At 42.8% G+C, this 16,837-nt stretch overlaps 1 protein-coding gene across 3 annotated transcripts in view; it reads right to left on the bottom strand.

The window, feature by feature from the left end:
* Positions 1-16,837, bottom strand: part of trmt13 (tRNA methyltransferase 13 homolog) — a 27,815-nt gene extending 10,978 nt beyond the window's left edge. Inside the window, exons 1-9 of one of the 3 annotated variants that reach the window (XM_039767284.1) lie at positions 16,673-16,837; positions 12,259-12,308; positions 11,026-11,092; positions 10,844-10,906; positions 10,691-10,760; positions 6,665-6,771; positions 2,951-3,118; positions 2,408-2,480; positions 2,244-2,318 (exon numbers count right to left, since the gene is read on the bottom strand). In XM_039767284.1, coding sequence (XP_039623218.1) covers positions 2,244-2,318; positions 2,408-2,480; positions 2,951-3,118; positions 6,665-6,771; positions 10,691-10,760; positions 10,844-10,906; positions 11,026-11,092; positions 12,259-12,308; positions 16,673-16,813 — 814 coding nt within the window. In that variant the 5' untranslated portion in view covers positions 16,814-16,837. Of the gene's footprint in view, positions 1-2,243; positions 2,319-2,407; positions 2,481-2,950; positions 3,119-6,664; positions 6,772-10,690; positions 10,761-10,843; positions 10,907-11,025; positions 11,093-12,258; positions 12,309-16,664 lie in introns of all 3 variants that reach the window. The other 2 variants (XM_039767286.1, XM_039767285.1) reach the window with 2 other exon arrangements.

The raw sequence follows: 16,837 nt of genomic DNA, 5'->3' as shown, positions 1-16,837 counted from the left end.
TCCTTTCTGCTCACCACAGATACAAACAAATACATCAATAAAAACAAGATTTTTCTTTTCAACTGAATTTTAATAAAATGTTTCAACTAGTTGCCTTGCAGTATGGAGAACTGGGTTCGCATCCTGGGTCCTCCCTGCGTGGACTTTGCATGTTCTCCCCGTGTCACTTCCCACAGTCCAAAGACATGCAGGTTAGGTGCATTGGCGACCCTAAATTGTCCCTAGTGTGTGTGTGTGTGCCCTGCGGTGGGCTGGCACCCTGCCTAGAGTTTGTTTCCTGCCTTGCACCCTGTGTTGGCTGGGATTGGCTCCAGCGGACCCCCGTGACCAGCGGGTTGGATAATGGATTGGATGGATTTTCAACTAGTGACGTCCACATTTTACTTGTGAACAAAGCAAACTAGTTCTGACGTAGATGAATACGTAGTGGCTGTCACTCACAGTCGGGCATTATGCATAAAAAAAGCGTCACTACTGGGGTGTTTGCTTATACAAAAATGCTCCTTAAAATGGTGGAAATTAGAAGCAAAATGTGCAATGTGTCGATAGTTTGAGGCATTTAAGGAGGGAAGGATAAACATTTGCTCAAGTCTCACTGCTGATTTGAATTGACGAGGACTTCTGCTCCATATGAATGATTAGCACCAAACTGGAATGTTTTGTTTAAAAGACTACAAAATCAACGTTTCCAGTATTATATACACATATAATTAAACAGCAAACAGTTAAACACCTGTAACTATCAGATTTTCTGAAGCTTATAATGCCATCTTAAGGCCTATGCATACATATTATGTTCATAATCTGCTTTTATCTAACATATAAAGCAGAGTCGATGTATGTATGTGTGTTTGTTTGTCCGCCATACAAATCTGCACCGGGTGTCCGATCGGCACCAAACTGGGGATGGGGCTCCTTTGTGACCAGGAGGAGGTCATGGGGTATGTTTGGTTGGGAAAACTGTTTCGTGGTGAACCACAGGGCACCTTTTCACCGACACAACGTTTGGCACACGTCCCCGTACTTATCATGGACAAGATGGCCACACGTTGCAACAGACGTTCACAGCGGCGCCATCTAGCGGCAGCTCTGGTCTCTGTGCGTCGCTCTTTACACATGTTTCTTTAAATTGCCAACAGATGGCGAAAGTGTCCCAAGTATGAGAAGGCCGACTGCTTTGATCGGGTGAAAGCGAACTGCCGTATGGATGTAAAACGTGAACGACCCAGTGCGCGTGACGGGCAGACACACTCGCGTTTCCGCACGTCTCACTCCCACACGTACTGATAGTGTTGTATTTCATTCGCCAGCGTCCGTTATGTGGCAGCACGTTTGAACAGCGACTCGCCTTAAAAAGACAGCATCCTTCCCCCAGCATTTTCCCCAAACTCAGCACCGGTTGTGTGTCCCTTCTCTCTGTAGTTACCATCGCCAACGTCCATTACATGGCATCAGGGTTCAGCACAGACGCTCCTTACAAAAAGAGCACCCCTCCCCGCCATTTTTCCCAGTACAGTTTTAGTGCTACTCTTTCTCACTGGCTTTCCGTATTTGTGGTGCTCTTTCCTCGCTTTCCGACTCACAGTACGATTTCAGAGTTGCTCTTTCTGACTGACGGCTGCTATTTGTTCGCTTTCCGACGTATTGTAAATAACGTTAATTCATCTCACTGTGGTGCGTATTCTGCACGTAATACCATGTAACACATTATAATTGTCCTTCTTTTCGCTAATATACCCATGCCACCGTAAAAAAGACGTAGAATTGGAAGGTCCACTTCAGATGCCACAAGAAAGTCTATTTCAAGGGCGTCTGAAACACCACAGCAGACAGAATCCAGACAATAAAATGTGAATCACAAAACTGTTTCTTCTATTTCTATGTTCTGTTTCTTTCATTTGGCACCGGTAATTGATTCCTGGGCAACGCCGGGTACTCCTGCTAGTAAGAGATAATGAAGATTTTACCTGAAATAAATACAAATTTGTTTTGATGTGATTGCATGAGGTCAACCAAAAACTGAAACTGAAATTGTTGGCCTTAACAAAATAGTAGTGTAGTTTTTGTTGCAGACAAACTGTTATATTTTTGAATATCTAGTATTTTATCCAAAATGACCTCAACCAATTGATTTCAAAAGGAATTTCAGAACACCTCACCTCTTCCCAATTAACAAAAAAAAAAAACCACTAAGACAAGTGTTTGAGAATTAAGAAAAACGAATAAAAAACCAACCAACCAACCTGTAGCAGCGCCACACAGGTGCTTCCCAATTCCAATCACGGGAAGACGCTCTTTCACGAGTAGGGGAACCTTACCTGAAATACAAAAAGAGAAGCCGGTGTGTGGACTTCACTAGAAGTTGTGCTGCAAATCAGCAGGCCGTCTTCCTCCACTCAATGCTTACTTAAACAAAGGTGCTGAATGTCCACCTGCAGCCTCTCAAACACCGAAGTGCTGCCCTGATGCTTTCCATCCACCTGCAAGAGAGAAAACAGCTAACCCAAAATGCAGCTGTGGTGAATGGGCGCACACACGCCAGCTTGGCGTCATTCATGGACATCGACAACCAGATACCAGAACACAAGATACCAAAACACACCAAGGAGGAGTTAAGGGCTCTCCAGAACCCAATGGTGGTCTCCAAACTTCATAAGTGACACAGGGCTTTGACCACCTAAAAAAAACTGTAGTCACACAAGAGGTCCTGCATGACCCTTGTTCTCTTTTAGTCTCTTTGCACTTCAAAATATCACTTCAAAAGTCAGAACTTGAATCATCTAGCAATCAAAATGTAAGAACTGAACAAGTCTGAAATACAAAAGTAGTTAGCAAAAAATATTTCCTTTTTCCACCTTAAATATGTTTGTCATCCCAACTGCTTGTTGGGGACACAATACATAAAAAAAAAAATTAAATAAATTAAAAATAATGCATGTGCAACTTGTACCTTGAACCGGGTGGTGGCCCTTTCCACTAGAAGAAAGTGAACATTACGAACGTCCCTCAAGGCAATGTCCACCCAATGGGACAGCTTTCCTCTTCCAGCTCCAAATTCCACAAAACACCTATCTGGACCCAGTAGTCCCAAGCGGTCCATGTTTCCAAGAAGCGATGCCTGAGGAAGAGGAGGGCGACAGAGCTTAGCACTACACAGTAGCTGAAGTGTGTCCACCATTTTTCACTCAAACCAGAAAGCTCCCCAATAAAGACAAGCAGGTTAACAGGAAGCACTCCAGAAACCAGTCAGATATCGACCAGGAGGACATGCCTTTTAATTTCACATTAATAATCTTGTCAAACCACATTGAAAGTAGAAACCTGCTAACCCTGGTCAGTTTATGATAAATTGGTTTGACAGTAACAGTGGGTACTATGAATCCAGCCCAGACAATTAAAAAGCAGTGAAATGAAATGAGCTGCAACATCTGTAAAAAGGCGTGAAGCACATAAAGTGAACCATTTCTGAAAACACATCCATCCATCCATTATCCAACCCACTATATCCTAATACAGGGTCATGGGGGTCTGCTGGAGCCAATCCCAGCCAACACAAGGCGCCAGCCCACCTCAGGGCACACACGCACACACTCGGGACAATTTAGGATTGCCAATTCACCTGACCTGCATGTCTTTGGACTGTGGGAGGAAACCCACGCAGACACGGGGAGAACATGCAAAGTCTACGTAGGGAGGACCCGGGAAGCGAACCCTTAAGGGTCTCCTAACTGCAAGGCAGCAGCGCTACCCACTGCGCCACCGTGCTGCCCTATTTCTGAAAACACATGAAATTAAAACTAGTAAGCAATTCTGGGGCAAATGGCCAACCCGAGTAAACTACTTTTAAACTGACCTGAAGATAAAGGTTGCAGTTTTGGGCTGCTGTGTTTCAGTGGCAGGGTGGTGCTTAGCAAAAAGAAACCAATTGCTGTGACTTCCTTCCCAGTAGGTTTATACTGGATAACATTTTTCTTATATGGCACAGTAATTAATTTTACTGTCTCATAAGGATCCAGCATCCTGGGGTCAAAAATGTCACGTCCAGTTGATGTCGTCGGCTCAGCCTAAAACCCGCCCGTCCTCAATAAAGATGAGCATGTAGGGATGACTGGCGATTCTAAATCAGTCCAATGTCAGCGTGGTACTGAGTGTGCCATGTGGTGGACAGGGCTTTGTGCAGGGCTGTTTCCCACCTTGTGCCCAGTGCTGTCTGGACAGACTCTGGCCCCTCTGCAACTCTAAACTAGATTAACAAGTTCATGTTAAATGTCTTACTTCTTTTTCTATTCCTTTGCCTGTTGTGTAAGTTATTATTCTTATTATATGAACCCGGGACGTTCCACAGCTCCTTTAATAATTTGTTAGGCTTGAGTGGTCAAAGTGCATATTTACTTTTATTATTGCCGTTTTCTAATCATCTTTTAAAATCTGCTAAATTAATACGTCTCCTGATGGTGGACAATATTGTAAACTGCATTCTGATAAGGGAGACTGAAGTCCCAACATAACTCTGTTATACTCACTAATCACGGCACCGGAGAAGAGCAACATGTTGTATTCAGATTAGCACACCAAAGAAAGAATTTAATGCAATAATGACCCTATAAGCAGGTCTGTCGTGTTGGCAATGGTGCCACACATCTCCAAGAACATAAGCAGGATTCCTGGGATAGTCGTGGTCCATACAGAGTCTGCCAGTTCTCTGCCACACCAGTGTGGGTTTTCTCCTGGTACTCTGGTTTGCACTCAACACTCCACAGGCTGGCATGTTAGGCTATTGAGACACGACGCTTGTTGGCGTATCTTTGAGTGCAACTTACAACAAACTGGTATCCTGTGTGTGGTTCAGGCCCCTTTAGCTCAGTGCCAACATGATAGGTTAACGTATGCTGGAACTGCCTTCGTTTGTCTTTTTGGCAAAGCAACAATACACATTATTAATGTTACGAATTCTGACAAAACTGAGCCTACAGTGCCAGCTTTGGAGTTAGTGAGGAGCTGTGTCTGGGTGCATCTGCAAAGATAAATCCCACAAAGAAAAGGTAAGAAACGGCGCATTTTGCCTGTGTGGTCTTCATCAGGCACATCAGATTCAATGTCGTGTCTACTATCTTTTTTACTCAGAGTGGTTTGTTACCTTTACCTTTCTTAATGCTAACTTTGCTTTTATTTAAATAATCTATTAGTTTATACCTTCATGAGGGTCCTGTGTGCATTCTTACCTTAATGCCAGACCATTTCGAGCTTTCAGTTTTTCTAGCGTTTCCTATTGTATTTTATTGTAATTAAAACTGCTACTGCGACTTGCTTAAGGCGCTTTTCCACTGCATAGTACGGCACGACACGACACGGTTCAGTTCAGCTCACTTTTGGGGGGTTTTCCACTGGGAACAGTACCTGGTCCTATTTAGAGTACCACCTCAGCCGAGGTTCCAAGCGCGCCGAACCGTTACCAAAACGTGACGTGTAAACTCTGCTGGTCACTGATTGGCCGGAGAAAATCGTCATTACTGCGTCATTGAACTTGCGACACGAGACACAACAGACCTGTTAGATTTTTAGCACAGCCAGCGAAGGTTCGGACCCACCATTTTGTTTCAACCAAAAATGACTGTTTCGTGGTCTATTGAGGAAGTACAGACGTTCCTCTCGTTGGTAGCCGAGGAGCGGATCAGCGAGAGCTGGATGGGGTGACGCGGAATGAAAAAGTTTTTCAGGAGGTCGCTAAGCTCTTGGGCGCACATGGCTACCATCGGACTTACAAACAGTGTAGGGACAAGTTAAAAAATGAAGAGCGAGCAGTAGAGGCGGCGCAACTATAACGACACGTGAATAATCGCGCCCACTCTAAAGCGGTACTAAACTGCAGTCGAAACGCAAACTGAGCCGAACCAAGGTGAGCTGTACTGAACCGTGCTGTGCCGTACTATGCAGTGGAAAAGCACCATAAGTACTTGTGAAAGATCCATCCATCCATGGTAGACAGTAAGACTTTAGGAACTTTCAAAACTCAACGTGATGTTTTTTTTAGAGGAATTAAGTGGATAGGACTGGTGAGCTTTGTTGGGCTGAATGGCCTGTTCTCGTCCAGATTGTTCTAATGTTCACTGTGTCTGGTGAAGACCAGGCTGTGCTCAGCATCTGCCAAATATCCATCCATCCATTTTCCAACCCGCTATATCCTAACTACAGGGACACGGGGGTCTGCTGGAGCCAATCCCAGCCAACACAGGGTGCAAGGCAGGAAACAAACCCCAGGCAGGGTGCCAGAAAACCGCAGACTTGTGAAAGATGCCATATAAAGACTGGCAAAATGAATGAAAATAAAGAAATGTGGAGTTCAGCCGAATTTTAAACATCTTGATGTCTTATGTTTTTTAGAGATAATGCACAGATTAAACTCACAGAATGGAAAAATCAAACTAAACACAGAAAACCTGGAACATTGGTGTGCTCTGACTAGGACAGAGTAAAAGTCTAACTATGCAATCTGAGGTTTACTGTTTCTGAAATACACTGCACAGAGATAATGGGAGTACTGTCGAGCTACAACCCCGCCGCTTCTTTTCAGCTTGTCGTAGTTCTGTATTCTGAGCCATCCAACACTCTATAGATTATATATAAATAAAGCTCAAATGTCAAGGCAGGGTCTCGGTGGGCTTACCTGCTGCTTCAAGTGCTTAATAGCAGAATCTCCATTCTTGTTATCACTTAATGCTTCTTGTAAAGCAGGGTGGGACAGGGTCTGGTCTGTATAGTCACCATTTAATCCTGAAGATGTTTGGGATGGAGAGAGAGAAAAAAAAAAAGTAAGTTAGGAATTTGTAACACTAATTTAAATGCAACCTTTCAAGATCTGAGACAGACTCTGAACATGCATTTATTCTAATATAGACCATAAACACAAATTAAAAACAGGAGACAACATTAATAAAAATCCAATGTGTCCATTACATGACCACTTTTCTTACATAAGGCTGTAGTGAGAAGTCAAGCAAAATGACCCCTTTTATTGGCTAACTAAAAAGATTACAATATGCAACCTTTCCAGGCAACTCAGGCCCCTTCTTCAGGCGAGATGGAATACAGAAACTGGAGTTCCCTGTGAAAGCTTGCATACTGGAATCTTTTTAGTTAGCCAATAAATGGTGTCATTTTGTTTGACGGGCGGCACGGTGGCGCAGTGGTAGCGCTGCTGCCTTGCAGTTAGGAGACCCAGGTTCACTTCCCGGGTCCTCCCTGCGTGGAGTTTGCATGTTCTCCCCGTGTCTGCGTGGGTTTCCTCCGGGCGCTCCGGTTTCCTCCCACAATCCAAAGACATGCAGGTTAGGTGGATTGGCAATTCTAAATTGGCCCTAGTGTGTGCTTGGTGTGTGGGTGTTTGTGTGTGTCCTGCGGTGGGTTGGCACCCTGCCCAGGATTGGTTCCTGCCTTGTGCCCTATGTTGGCTGGGATTGGCTCCAGCAGACCCCCGTGACCCTATTCGGATTCAGCGGGTTAGAAAATGGATGGATGGATGGATTTTGTTTGACTTCTCACTACATTCACAATGGCTAACACGGTACAACACCCTAGTGCAGGGGTGAGCAAAGTCATTCCTGGAGGGCCGCAGTGGCTGCAGGTTTTTGTTCCAACCCAGTTGCTTAATAAGAAGCACTTATTGCTCTAGAAACACTTCTGCTTCATTTTAGTTGTCTCACTCATTAAGATTTTGAACCCTTATTGCTTATTTAAGTCTTAAACAGCTGCATTCTTGGTTTTTAAGTACTCCTTATTAACAATAAGATGCAAATGACAAAAGAAACTAGCAGTTATCCATTTTGCTTGTTACCCTTTACACCTGTGTGTATTTATCGTGCACTATTTGGTTTAATTAAATACTTGGAAGGAAAGAGAAGAGAAAAAAGTGAAGGACTGAGAATTACTCACCCGTTTTACACTTCAAAGTATTTGTATGATATCCTTAGAATGGAAAAAAAAAAATCTAGGCTATGAGAATGACGTGACATAGCAGAGTTAAAGCACTAACAAGCCATGAAATGTAATTATTGGCAAGGATTGTTTTCTAATTAAGCAACTGGGTTGGAACAAAAACCCGCCCTCCAGGAATGACTTTGCCCACCCCTGCCCTAGTGCTACTGACATAAGGCTGTAATTTTACCAGTAAAACAATCCAGGCCAGTATGTACAACAAAAACAAAAACATATTCTCTGTAAAGCAAAATTTAGTAGAGCGATTTTTTCTCGGGTCCTCCCTGCGCGGTGTTTGCATGTTCTCCTCGTGTCTGCCTGGGTTTCCTCCCACAGTCCAAAGACATGCAGGTTAGGTGCATTGGCGATCCAAAATTGTCCCTAGTGTGTGTGCGTGTGTGCCCTGCCCGGGGTTTGTTTCCTGCCTTGCGCCCTGTGTTGGCTGGGATTGGCTCCGGCAGACCCCCCGTGACCCTGTAGTTAGGTTGGATAATGGATGGATAGATGGATGGATGGATTTTTTCTCAAAAAAAAAAATCACTGTGCTTCTAGTATTTTACATTGGAAATAACTTCCAACTTTTAAAAGAACTGTGCTAATGTCCGGGCATCAGTCCGTCACAGCGAGGTCTAGTAACATCAATCCAGTTAAATAAAATGAACAGAACTAAAGCTCGAGTCTACGGAAATGTCACTTTATGCACTTTTTCCTACACATACGTGTTTTGTTTTGTCACTAAAGTTTATCCATCCTAAACATTTTTGTATTCAGAAACAGAGTAAACGAATAATCTACTATTTTGTTTTAAATTGTTCACCTCTTTAATTTGACAAGAAATGGAATAACTGACAAGTTGGAACTATTTTTTCTTTTTAATAATTGCCTGGTACACGTTACAAGCAGGGTTAAAATATCCCTTAATCTATTTGTCTTCCATATACTATTTACACCAATGACATTTACTAGCTTTATATAAATAAACAAAAAGGTATGCGCCTTAATTATTTGCTATAACAGAAAGGGAATGTTTAAAAAGTCCACAACCATTTATGAGACGGTAGAGACTGCTCCATACACACACAGCATTCATTTATATTTGTCTAATACTCGCTTCGCTTGCCAACCCCCGTGTTGGGTTAATCAGATATACAATTTTTAAAAGATTTTTTTTTTCTGTGGAATTGTTTCAATTTAATTATTTGCACTTTTACATTAAAGCTTCATTAAAAACAATATTTGGAATTACCTTTTCTTCAAGATCGTATTGAATTTTGACTCCGTTTTTGGAGACGCATTGTGACAACGCAACGTATAACTGCCCGCGAGTGAATATTGTTTCAGTTTCTCTAATAAATAATTTGACGTTTTCTAATGTTTGTGATTTGTTGATTGTCATAGCCAATGCTATTCTCACAGGAAGCTGTAAACATTTTAATACGAATGGCATATCAAGATCTCCTTTGGTGACTCATGTTATTCGTAGAATATATACATTACCTGTCTTGTCGCCTGTTAAAATCTGCCTCGCTTCTCCGTGATCATAAATATACACCTGACCGAATTGTGTTTTCTTTGAAATTCAACTTGTCGTTGCTTTAACTTTTGCAGGACCACAGATTCTCATAGCGTATGATCTATTATTGTGTAAATCTACGTTTTGTGCATTGAATGATGCGAAGGCGAAAAGACTTTGTTTTCTGCTCTTTGCCTTTTATTTCTGATCTCGCTTTGTCCTGATATTTTTTCCCGATCACACCTGGTCCTGATGATTCATTTCCTTTTGTTTGCGCTAATGCGATCTTTACTGTCTTTTTTTCATACCATAGCGACTGACGTAATAAAGTGTCACAAAGGTTTTACTTGAACAATCACCAACTTCATACCCCAAACACAACTTTCTAACAACCCCTCAACCCCAGGGTCTCGCACACCCCCTTACCGCATCAATCAGCCTTCTATGCTGTACTCCGCCCTCCCTCAATCGGACCTAACGGTCACTTAAAACCAAAAAGGCTTCAACCTGGCTGGGACGCTACAATACTTTTGTATTTTACTGCTTTCATATTCTGTACCTTTCTGTGTGTGTATCGCGCCATCGTTTGTTTGAGCCTTTCCAATTCCACTGCTTTCATAATCCCTTCTCTGCCTTTTTTTCTCTCCAACGCTTTTGGGTCTCTTTTCTCCGCGCTGCTCTTTCTTCTTTCCTTAGTCATTGACGTTTCATCAGAACGTATTGTCCTTATCCGCTTTATATGTGCTGAGAGCACGGAATGTGTGTGTGGTACGTGCCTTTACACGACTGAGTGTTTTGCCGGCCGTGCTCTTATTTGATATTGTTTGCGTCTTGCGGGTCTTTTAAGTGTCTTCTGAGAAGATCACGTCTCGTCGCCCTGCTTTTCCTTTCCAGGATTTTTTTTTATAATAGAGAGATATACAAGCAGATATACACACACAAGATTCAAAATATAAATTTCTCCTATGGATTGGCATCTTGTCATTACCAAGGATATCGGATGGCAGACAACCCCACTCTAGTTTAGATCCTGATTTTTTAGATCAGACCCTAATCTGCTTAAAGAAATTTGATAAAGAAGAAGTAAAAAATAATGCATACAGAGAATACATTCAATGACTACTTGCTAAGCTTTATATGAAGCAGAAATTCCTAACAAAAAGTTAAACACAAGCCAGTGGCCACTGACCACACATGGTGACCTACCAGCTGTCACTTGCTTCAGCGTTTTAATGAAAGAGGCCAGATCCTCCTTAGATCGCGAGGCCAAGGGAATCTGAAAAAAAGGTTGATAGCTAACCGTTAGTCTTATTTAGCTTGTTTTATGATCGCAAACTGAGGCAGCACTTGTAAACTGACCTGCTTAAAATCAGCGTCAGCATTGGCCTCCTGACCTGCGTTAATATTCTGAATGAAGTAAACCTGTAGAATGAGCATTCAAAGTACATAATCTCTTTTTTTGAAATTAAAAACAGGAGGATGTAAAATAGAAAGACTGCGAGAAAAACATGTAAATATTAGTATGTTTAAAAATGGCTTACGGGTTTTGGCTTCTCCCGGGAATTACACTTCTTAAGATGCTTTTCAAGTTTGTCTTCAAACACCGTGCTACAGGACGGGCGAGAAAAGAAGCAGTCAGTGCCTAACTCGGTAGCGTAGGCAGCACGTTTCTTTCAGGGTATTTTGGAACAAAGTGATATCAAGAATAAGACACACATAAGAGACAGAGATGGTAAAATCAATCGGAAGCTACTTATAAAGTATATATTGTGATCTGTAGCGAAGGTAGGGAGCAGGTTGAGGAGACCCTGGAGAGGTGGAGATATGAGAGGAGAGGACTGAAGGTCAGTAGGACCACCACGACAGAATACATGAATGTGAACGAGAGTGAGGTCAGTGGAGTGGTGAGGATGAAGGGTTGACAAAGGTGGATGAGTTTAAATACGTGGGAACAACAGTACAGAGTAATGGGGAGTGTGGAAGAGAAGGTGAAGAAGAGAGCGCAGGTAGGGTGGAATGGGTGGAGAAGAGTATCAGGAGTGGTTTGTGACAGACGGGTATCAGCAAGAGTGACAGGGAAGGTCTACACGACGGTAGTGAGACCAGCTATGTTACATGGGCTGGAGACGGTGGCACAGGAGACAGAGCTGGAGGTGGCAGAGTTAAAGATGCTAAGATTTGCATTGGGTGTGACGAGGATGGACAGGATTAGAAATGACGACATTAGAGGGTCAGCTCAGGATGGACGGGTGGGAGACAAAGTCAGAGAGGCGAGATGGTGTTGGTTTGAACATGTGCAGAGGAGAGATGAGGGGTATATTGGGAGAAGGGTGCAATGGATAGAGCTGCCAGGGGAGAGGAGAAGAGGAAGGCCAAAGAGGAGGTTTATGGATGTGGTGAGAGAGGACATGCAGGTGATGAGTGTGACAGAACAAGATGACGAGGACAGGAAGAGAGGGAAAAAGATGATCCGCTGTGGAGACCCCTAACAGGAGCAGCCAAAAGAATATGGAGGATAATGTGCCTTACCGGATGGGATGTGGAATTTTTTTTCATACCTTTGTTTACAATTGTGTGCTTGTATTGTAATAGAAGAGTCAGAATATAAATGGAAGACAAGCATAAGAAGAAGTGGCCCAGTCCTCTGAACTGTATGGTAACTGGTACCTCAAGGTGAGTGCTGGTACTTTGTGAATTCGGTTTAAATACATAACCTCTCACTCCTGTTATTTGTAGCCGGTTGTAAAGGCAGATTACGATTTATTAATACTTACTGTTTTGGATCTAATGGGCACGGAATTCGTTTTCTGTTGCCTTCTTCTTTCTGGAAAATAAAAATGAAGGAAAACTCAATTATCCAAAAAAGCAAAGTATGACCTACCAGCTGTAACATCTGGGAAGGGCTGCGGCGTCTCCTGTTCACGATGCACACGGCTCCAACAGGCTCGCTCTGCTCAGCACGAGAAAAACGTCAAGTGGTGGCTCTTCTGCTCGCTGCAAACGTTTAACCGAGCAACATTTAACAGTCCACACAATTCTGAGTGTCTTCTGATGCTGCCGTGATTCTGTAGTCTTTGAAGAGTCCTAACAAGCAGTTGCGAGCATACTTGCTTTACGCTCACATCTAAGAATATCCAGATCATTTAAAGTGTAAACTTGCATGGCACAGAAAAAATATTACTTAACTAAACATTTCTAAACTTTGGCACAGTTGCAAAATTTGACAGTGTATTTTGTACATTGCTCTTTAGCCTGCAAGATGATATCGGGCTCACTACATCCATTGAAATACAAAATATTTTTATAGATGTAAAAACTGAAATACTTGTTCACATGGTTTTCATAACCCCAAAGTGCTACAAAAAGCATAACAAAAGTATAAACTGTTGTAATGGAAGGATTTTTCTCTGTAAAAAGCAAAGGTGAAATAAAGAGAGGGAGGGGGAATCAAGAGAGCAGATGGGCGTTGGCCGCTTCAGCGCAGAATCAGCTACCGAGACTAATGTTTTGGGAAAAACAGCCGGGAATGTTCTAAAGATACAGCCAAGGCTATGTAAGGAGTTGTTTTTCACTTCGAGAGGCTTTTTTCACATGTAAGCATATTACTGTGTCTTCTGGTATCAGGCACTAGTCTCAAGGCCGAGTAGAAGAAAAATAGCGCCGTGTCCCGTGGAAGGAGGGGGTAGGCTGAAATTGATCACTTCTGCATACACTGCTTCCACGTAAGCCGCTTTTGGGCAAGGACACCTAATTAGTATATAAGGGAAGGTTCCGCCCTCAGTTTCTTTGGACGCTCAACCGTGGGGAAAGATGCATACCGCCCGGTACATGATAAAAGGCACACGGGGTTGATCCTCTGACGAGACTGACATGCGGGCTCCCTCAGTCTACTGGTCTAGGATGATGGCTCTGGGTCTTTTGATGTATGTTACTGTATGTATGTTATTGTAAGTATAAGTTTGTCTCTTTAAGCATATATATTTATTTCTATAACCTATTGTTATTGCGTTATACTATTCATATGTATTTATATGTTATAATTGAATAAGTACATTTTATGGAAGTATCGGACCTCTTCTCTCTGATTTTTGCCCACTTATTCTAAAGAACCCCTTGAACCATTTTCCCAAATCAAAACAACTGTGTAGCAAATAACAAAATGAAAACCAGTATTCAACAAATACGTATACAACAAAAAAATAGGCAGACAAAAATCTAAGTAAAAGAAGAGCAAACCTTAAATTAAATAAGTATGCTTTTTGAAACATTCAAATCAATGTGTCTCTGACGGCTACTGGCCGGGCACTGCAGGTAAAGCTCCCTCCCCATGGACCGAAGTTTGGAATTGCTGCAGGGTGAAAGAGCCAGCAGAGCAGAGAGAACACAAGGGAACAAATGGCCTGACAAGGTCACAGACGTAATGACGGGCTGTGCCATCGGCGGCTTGGATTGAGAGGATAAGAGTTCTGAATGGAATGAACGCAGGGACAGTGATGCCAGTACAGGGGTGGTAATGCAGCTGTAATGACATTCGAGTAAGAATCTGAACACACCCTCAAAGATGGCTGCCACGTAACCGATTTGGGAGCGACACCATGATTCTTGAAAGAATGGCTGGGATTGTACGATTTAGCCTGGTACAACAAGGGCATATGAAGTAATCTTTACATTTTCACTTGGAAGAGCCAACACAAATAAATAAACAAAAATGGCGGTCCACCGTGAGGCGAGCTAACACCTGTCCCACCCCCTCAATGCTCTTGACTGAGTGTCCCGCGGGGTCCGAAGCGTTTACTTTGAAAAAATGAGATGTTCCAAGCAGGCCCCCCGCACGAATGGAGTGGAAGGTAGCAATGCAGAGACTTCACTCAAGCTCCATGTGCGCAAAGCATACAATTATTCAACTCAAAATTATATATATCGAGCACATCTGTCTCGCCTAAAACTGTCCAAAATGTTTCCAGGGCGAGATCCAACCTGCAAACACTGCAATCAAGTCCCAGCCTCACTGGGTCACATGTTCTGGGCCTGCACCAAATTAACATCATTCTGGACCAAAATTTTTAATTACCTTTCAGACAGCCTTGGTGTCCCAATCCCTCCTAAACCTCTAACGGCTGTGTCTGGGGTTCTTCCAGATGGGCTTAAAGTGGAGAAGGGCAAACAAACTGCAATCGCATTGCCTTCACTACACTAAACTAGAAGAAACCTAACTTTCCTCTTTTAAGTCAGTGGGAAACTGAATGTTTTATATACTATTAAGAAATTGGAAAAAATCAAATATTCAGTTAGAGGATCTGTACAGAATTTTTTCAAAACCTGGCAGGATCTAATCACTAATATTTTAGAATAAGCTCTTAAAGCACCGAGGAAGCAATTATCTCATTTCTTTTTCTTCTCCATTCATCTCTATTGCCCTATTAAAGCCATCAATTATATGTTTACAAGCCCTAAGTTTCAACCCGTCGGCCATGCTCTCTCTCTCAGGGGTGGGGGTCGACTTGTTTTTAATCCTATTTTTTTGTAAAAATTGATCGATTTGTATGGAATGATTACAATAAAATTAATTAAATTAAAATAAAGTCCCAATCAGAAGTCAAACACACAAATGTACAATAGTATAGCATAGAGTAAGGCCTCAATCCTAACAGTTTAGAGCAGGGGTGTCGAACTCCAGGTCTGGAGGGCTGCAAGTTTACATTCCAACCCGTTTCCTAATCAGTGACCAGTTTTCCTTGCTAATTAACTCCTTTTCCCTTCAATTTCATAACCCTGTTTTTAAGGATCCAGTCCTCTGAATTGATTCTTTTCATTAAATGACAGGCAAACAGAAATGAGACATGAAACGAGCCAAGCTAACTTGGGGCTTCAAACTCCAACCAATTTCACGCCAACCAGTTTCTTAATGAGAAGCCCATTCTCGCTGTTAATTAAACCCGTTATTTAATTCCATGGCTTGTTGCTGCTCTCATTCTGCCACAGCAGACATCTTCCAAAACTGTTGATTTTCTGTTTTTTCTAAGAACACCGTCGAGATGTTCTGGTGACCTGAGAGATCAGCCTTACTGAGACCTTCACCTTTCTTTATTTTCTGATACTGTGTGGTGGGCAGGGGTGAGGTGGTCACGGGGTGGCTTGTTTTGTGTTTCATTATTGTTTGGCTGCTAATAAGGAAAGAGAAACAACTCAGGGGCCCGAGTCAAGTTAATCAAAACTACAGCAAAATAAGTTAATTAGGTCACTAATTAAGAAGACGGCTAGAATGGAACCTGCAGCCACTGCGGCCCACCAGGAACAGAGTTTGACTCCCCTGGTTTAGAGAAATACAAACATTCAAGTTTAATGCAAACGTTTGGCATTTCTTTATCCGGTGTTCCTTCTGCACATGCAACTTCTCCTTATGAACATAATTTCTAATTTACTGTGTGTATTACATGTTTACAACCCTCACTAAGAAAAGCAGATAAAAAGTTGAAGTGTGCTCGTCGATGGCTTCATTCATTTAACATCTTGGAGAGATTTGGTGAAACGGTTAGTGTCGATGTCCTAAAACTGCTTGAAAGTCACACGCGCTCTTCTCGGGGCCTTTTTTGGAGTGGAGGTGGGATGCTAAACTGGGCCGTCTTAACGCATGGGCACGCCGGGCAAAGGCCTGGTGGGCCAACGCTAGTCTATGTATGTTGTGACTTGCTGAGTGGTTGCGCAGGTAGGGACCCCCAGTGCACTGCTTTGCCAGGGGGCCTATCATGCTGTTAAGTCGGCCCTGATGCAAGGGAGTCAAAAACTGCATGCAAGCTTTGTGCAGAACTCCATGTTTCTATGGAAACATTTACTGGACAGGAAATTAAATGGAGGGACCTGTGCATAGTGGCTTGAATATCTAGAAGAATATTAAAAAGCAAGAGGTGTGAAGTCCATCTAGCACACACGAACCCCGGTTTCATTCAGTAAGCATTTAGCATATCTAGTATGTAACATCTGCACTTATACAAAAAATAAAAATTAATAGAAATATTAAACATCAGCTTGCTCCATATGAAGGATGGTGCCCTATTAAAAGAAGAAACTGATTAGGACAAAAACCCGTACGCTACAAGGACCCCATTAGAAGTGAACTTGAGGACCACCGTCCCAAACGGCTGAGAACCCCGTAAAGGACAACTCAGTATTCTCGCTGTACCCACGCACACGTACGGCGCTCATGTGTTCTCCGCAGACAGTCTTCCCATGCGCAACGATCATTTTGCAGAAACGTTTTTTTCTGTCCACGTAAAAGCTGCATCTTCCGGGAAGGGGCACGTGCACCCCGTCCGCCACTTCCTTCGCCATGTTTGCACTGAACGGTCTGGCCGT

Source organism: Polypterus senegalus, chromosome 10, assembly GCF_016835505.1.
Source record: "Polypterus senegalus isolate Bchr_013 chromosome 10, ASM1683550v1, whole genome shotgun sequence".
NCBI classification, from domain to species: Eukaryota; Metazoa; Chordata; class Cladistia; order Polypteriformes; family Polypteridae; genus Polypterus; species Polypterus senegalus.
Note: the sequence above shows the minus strand (reverse complement) of the source record. Positions and strands in the feature narration are given on the sequence as shown.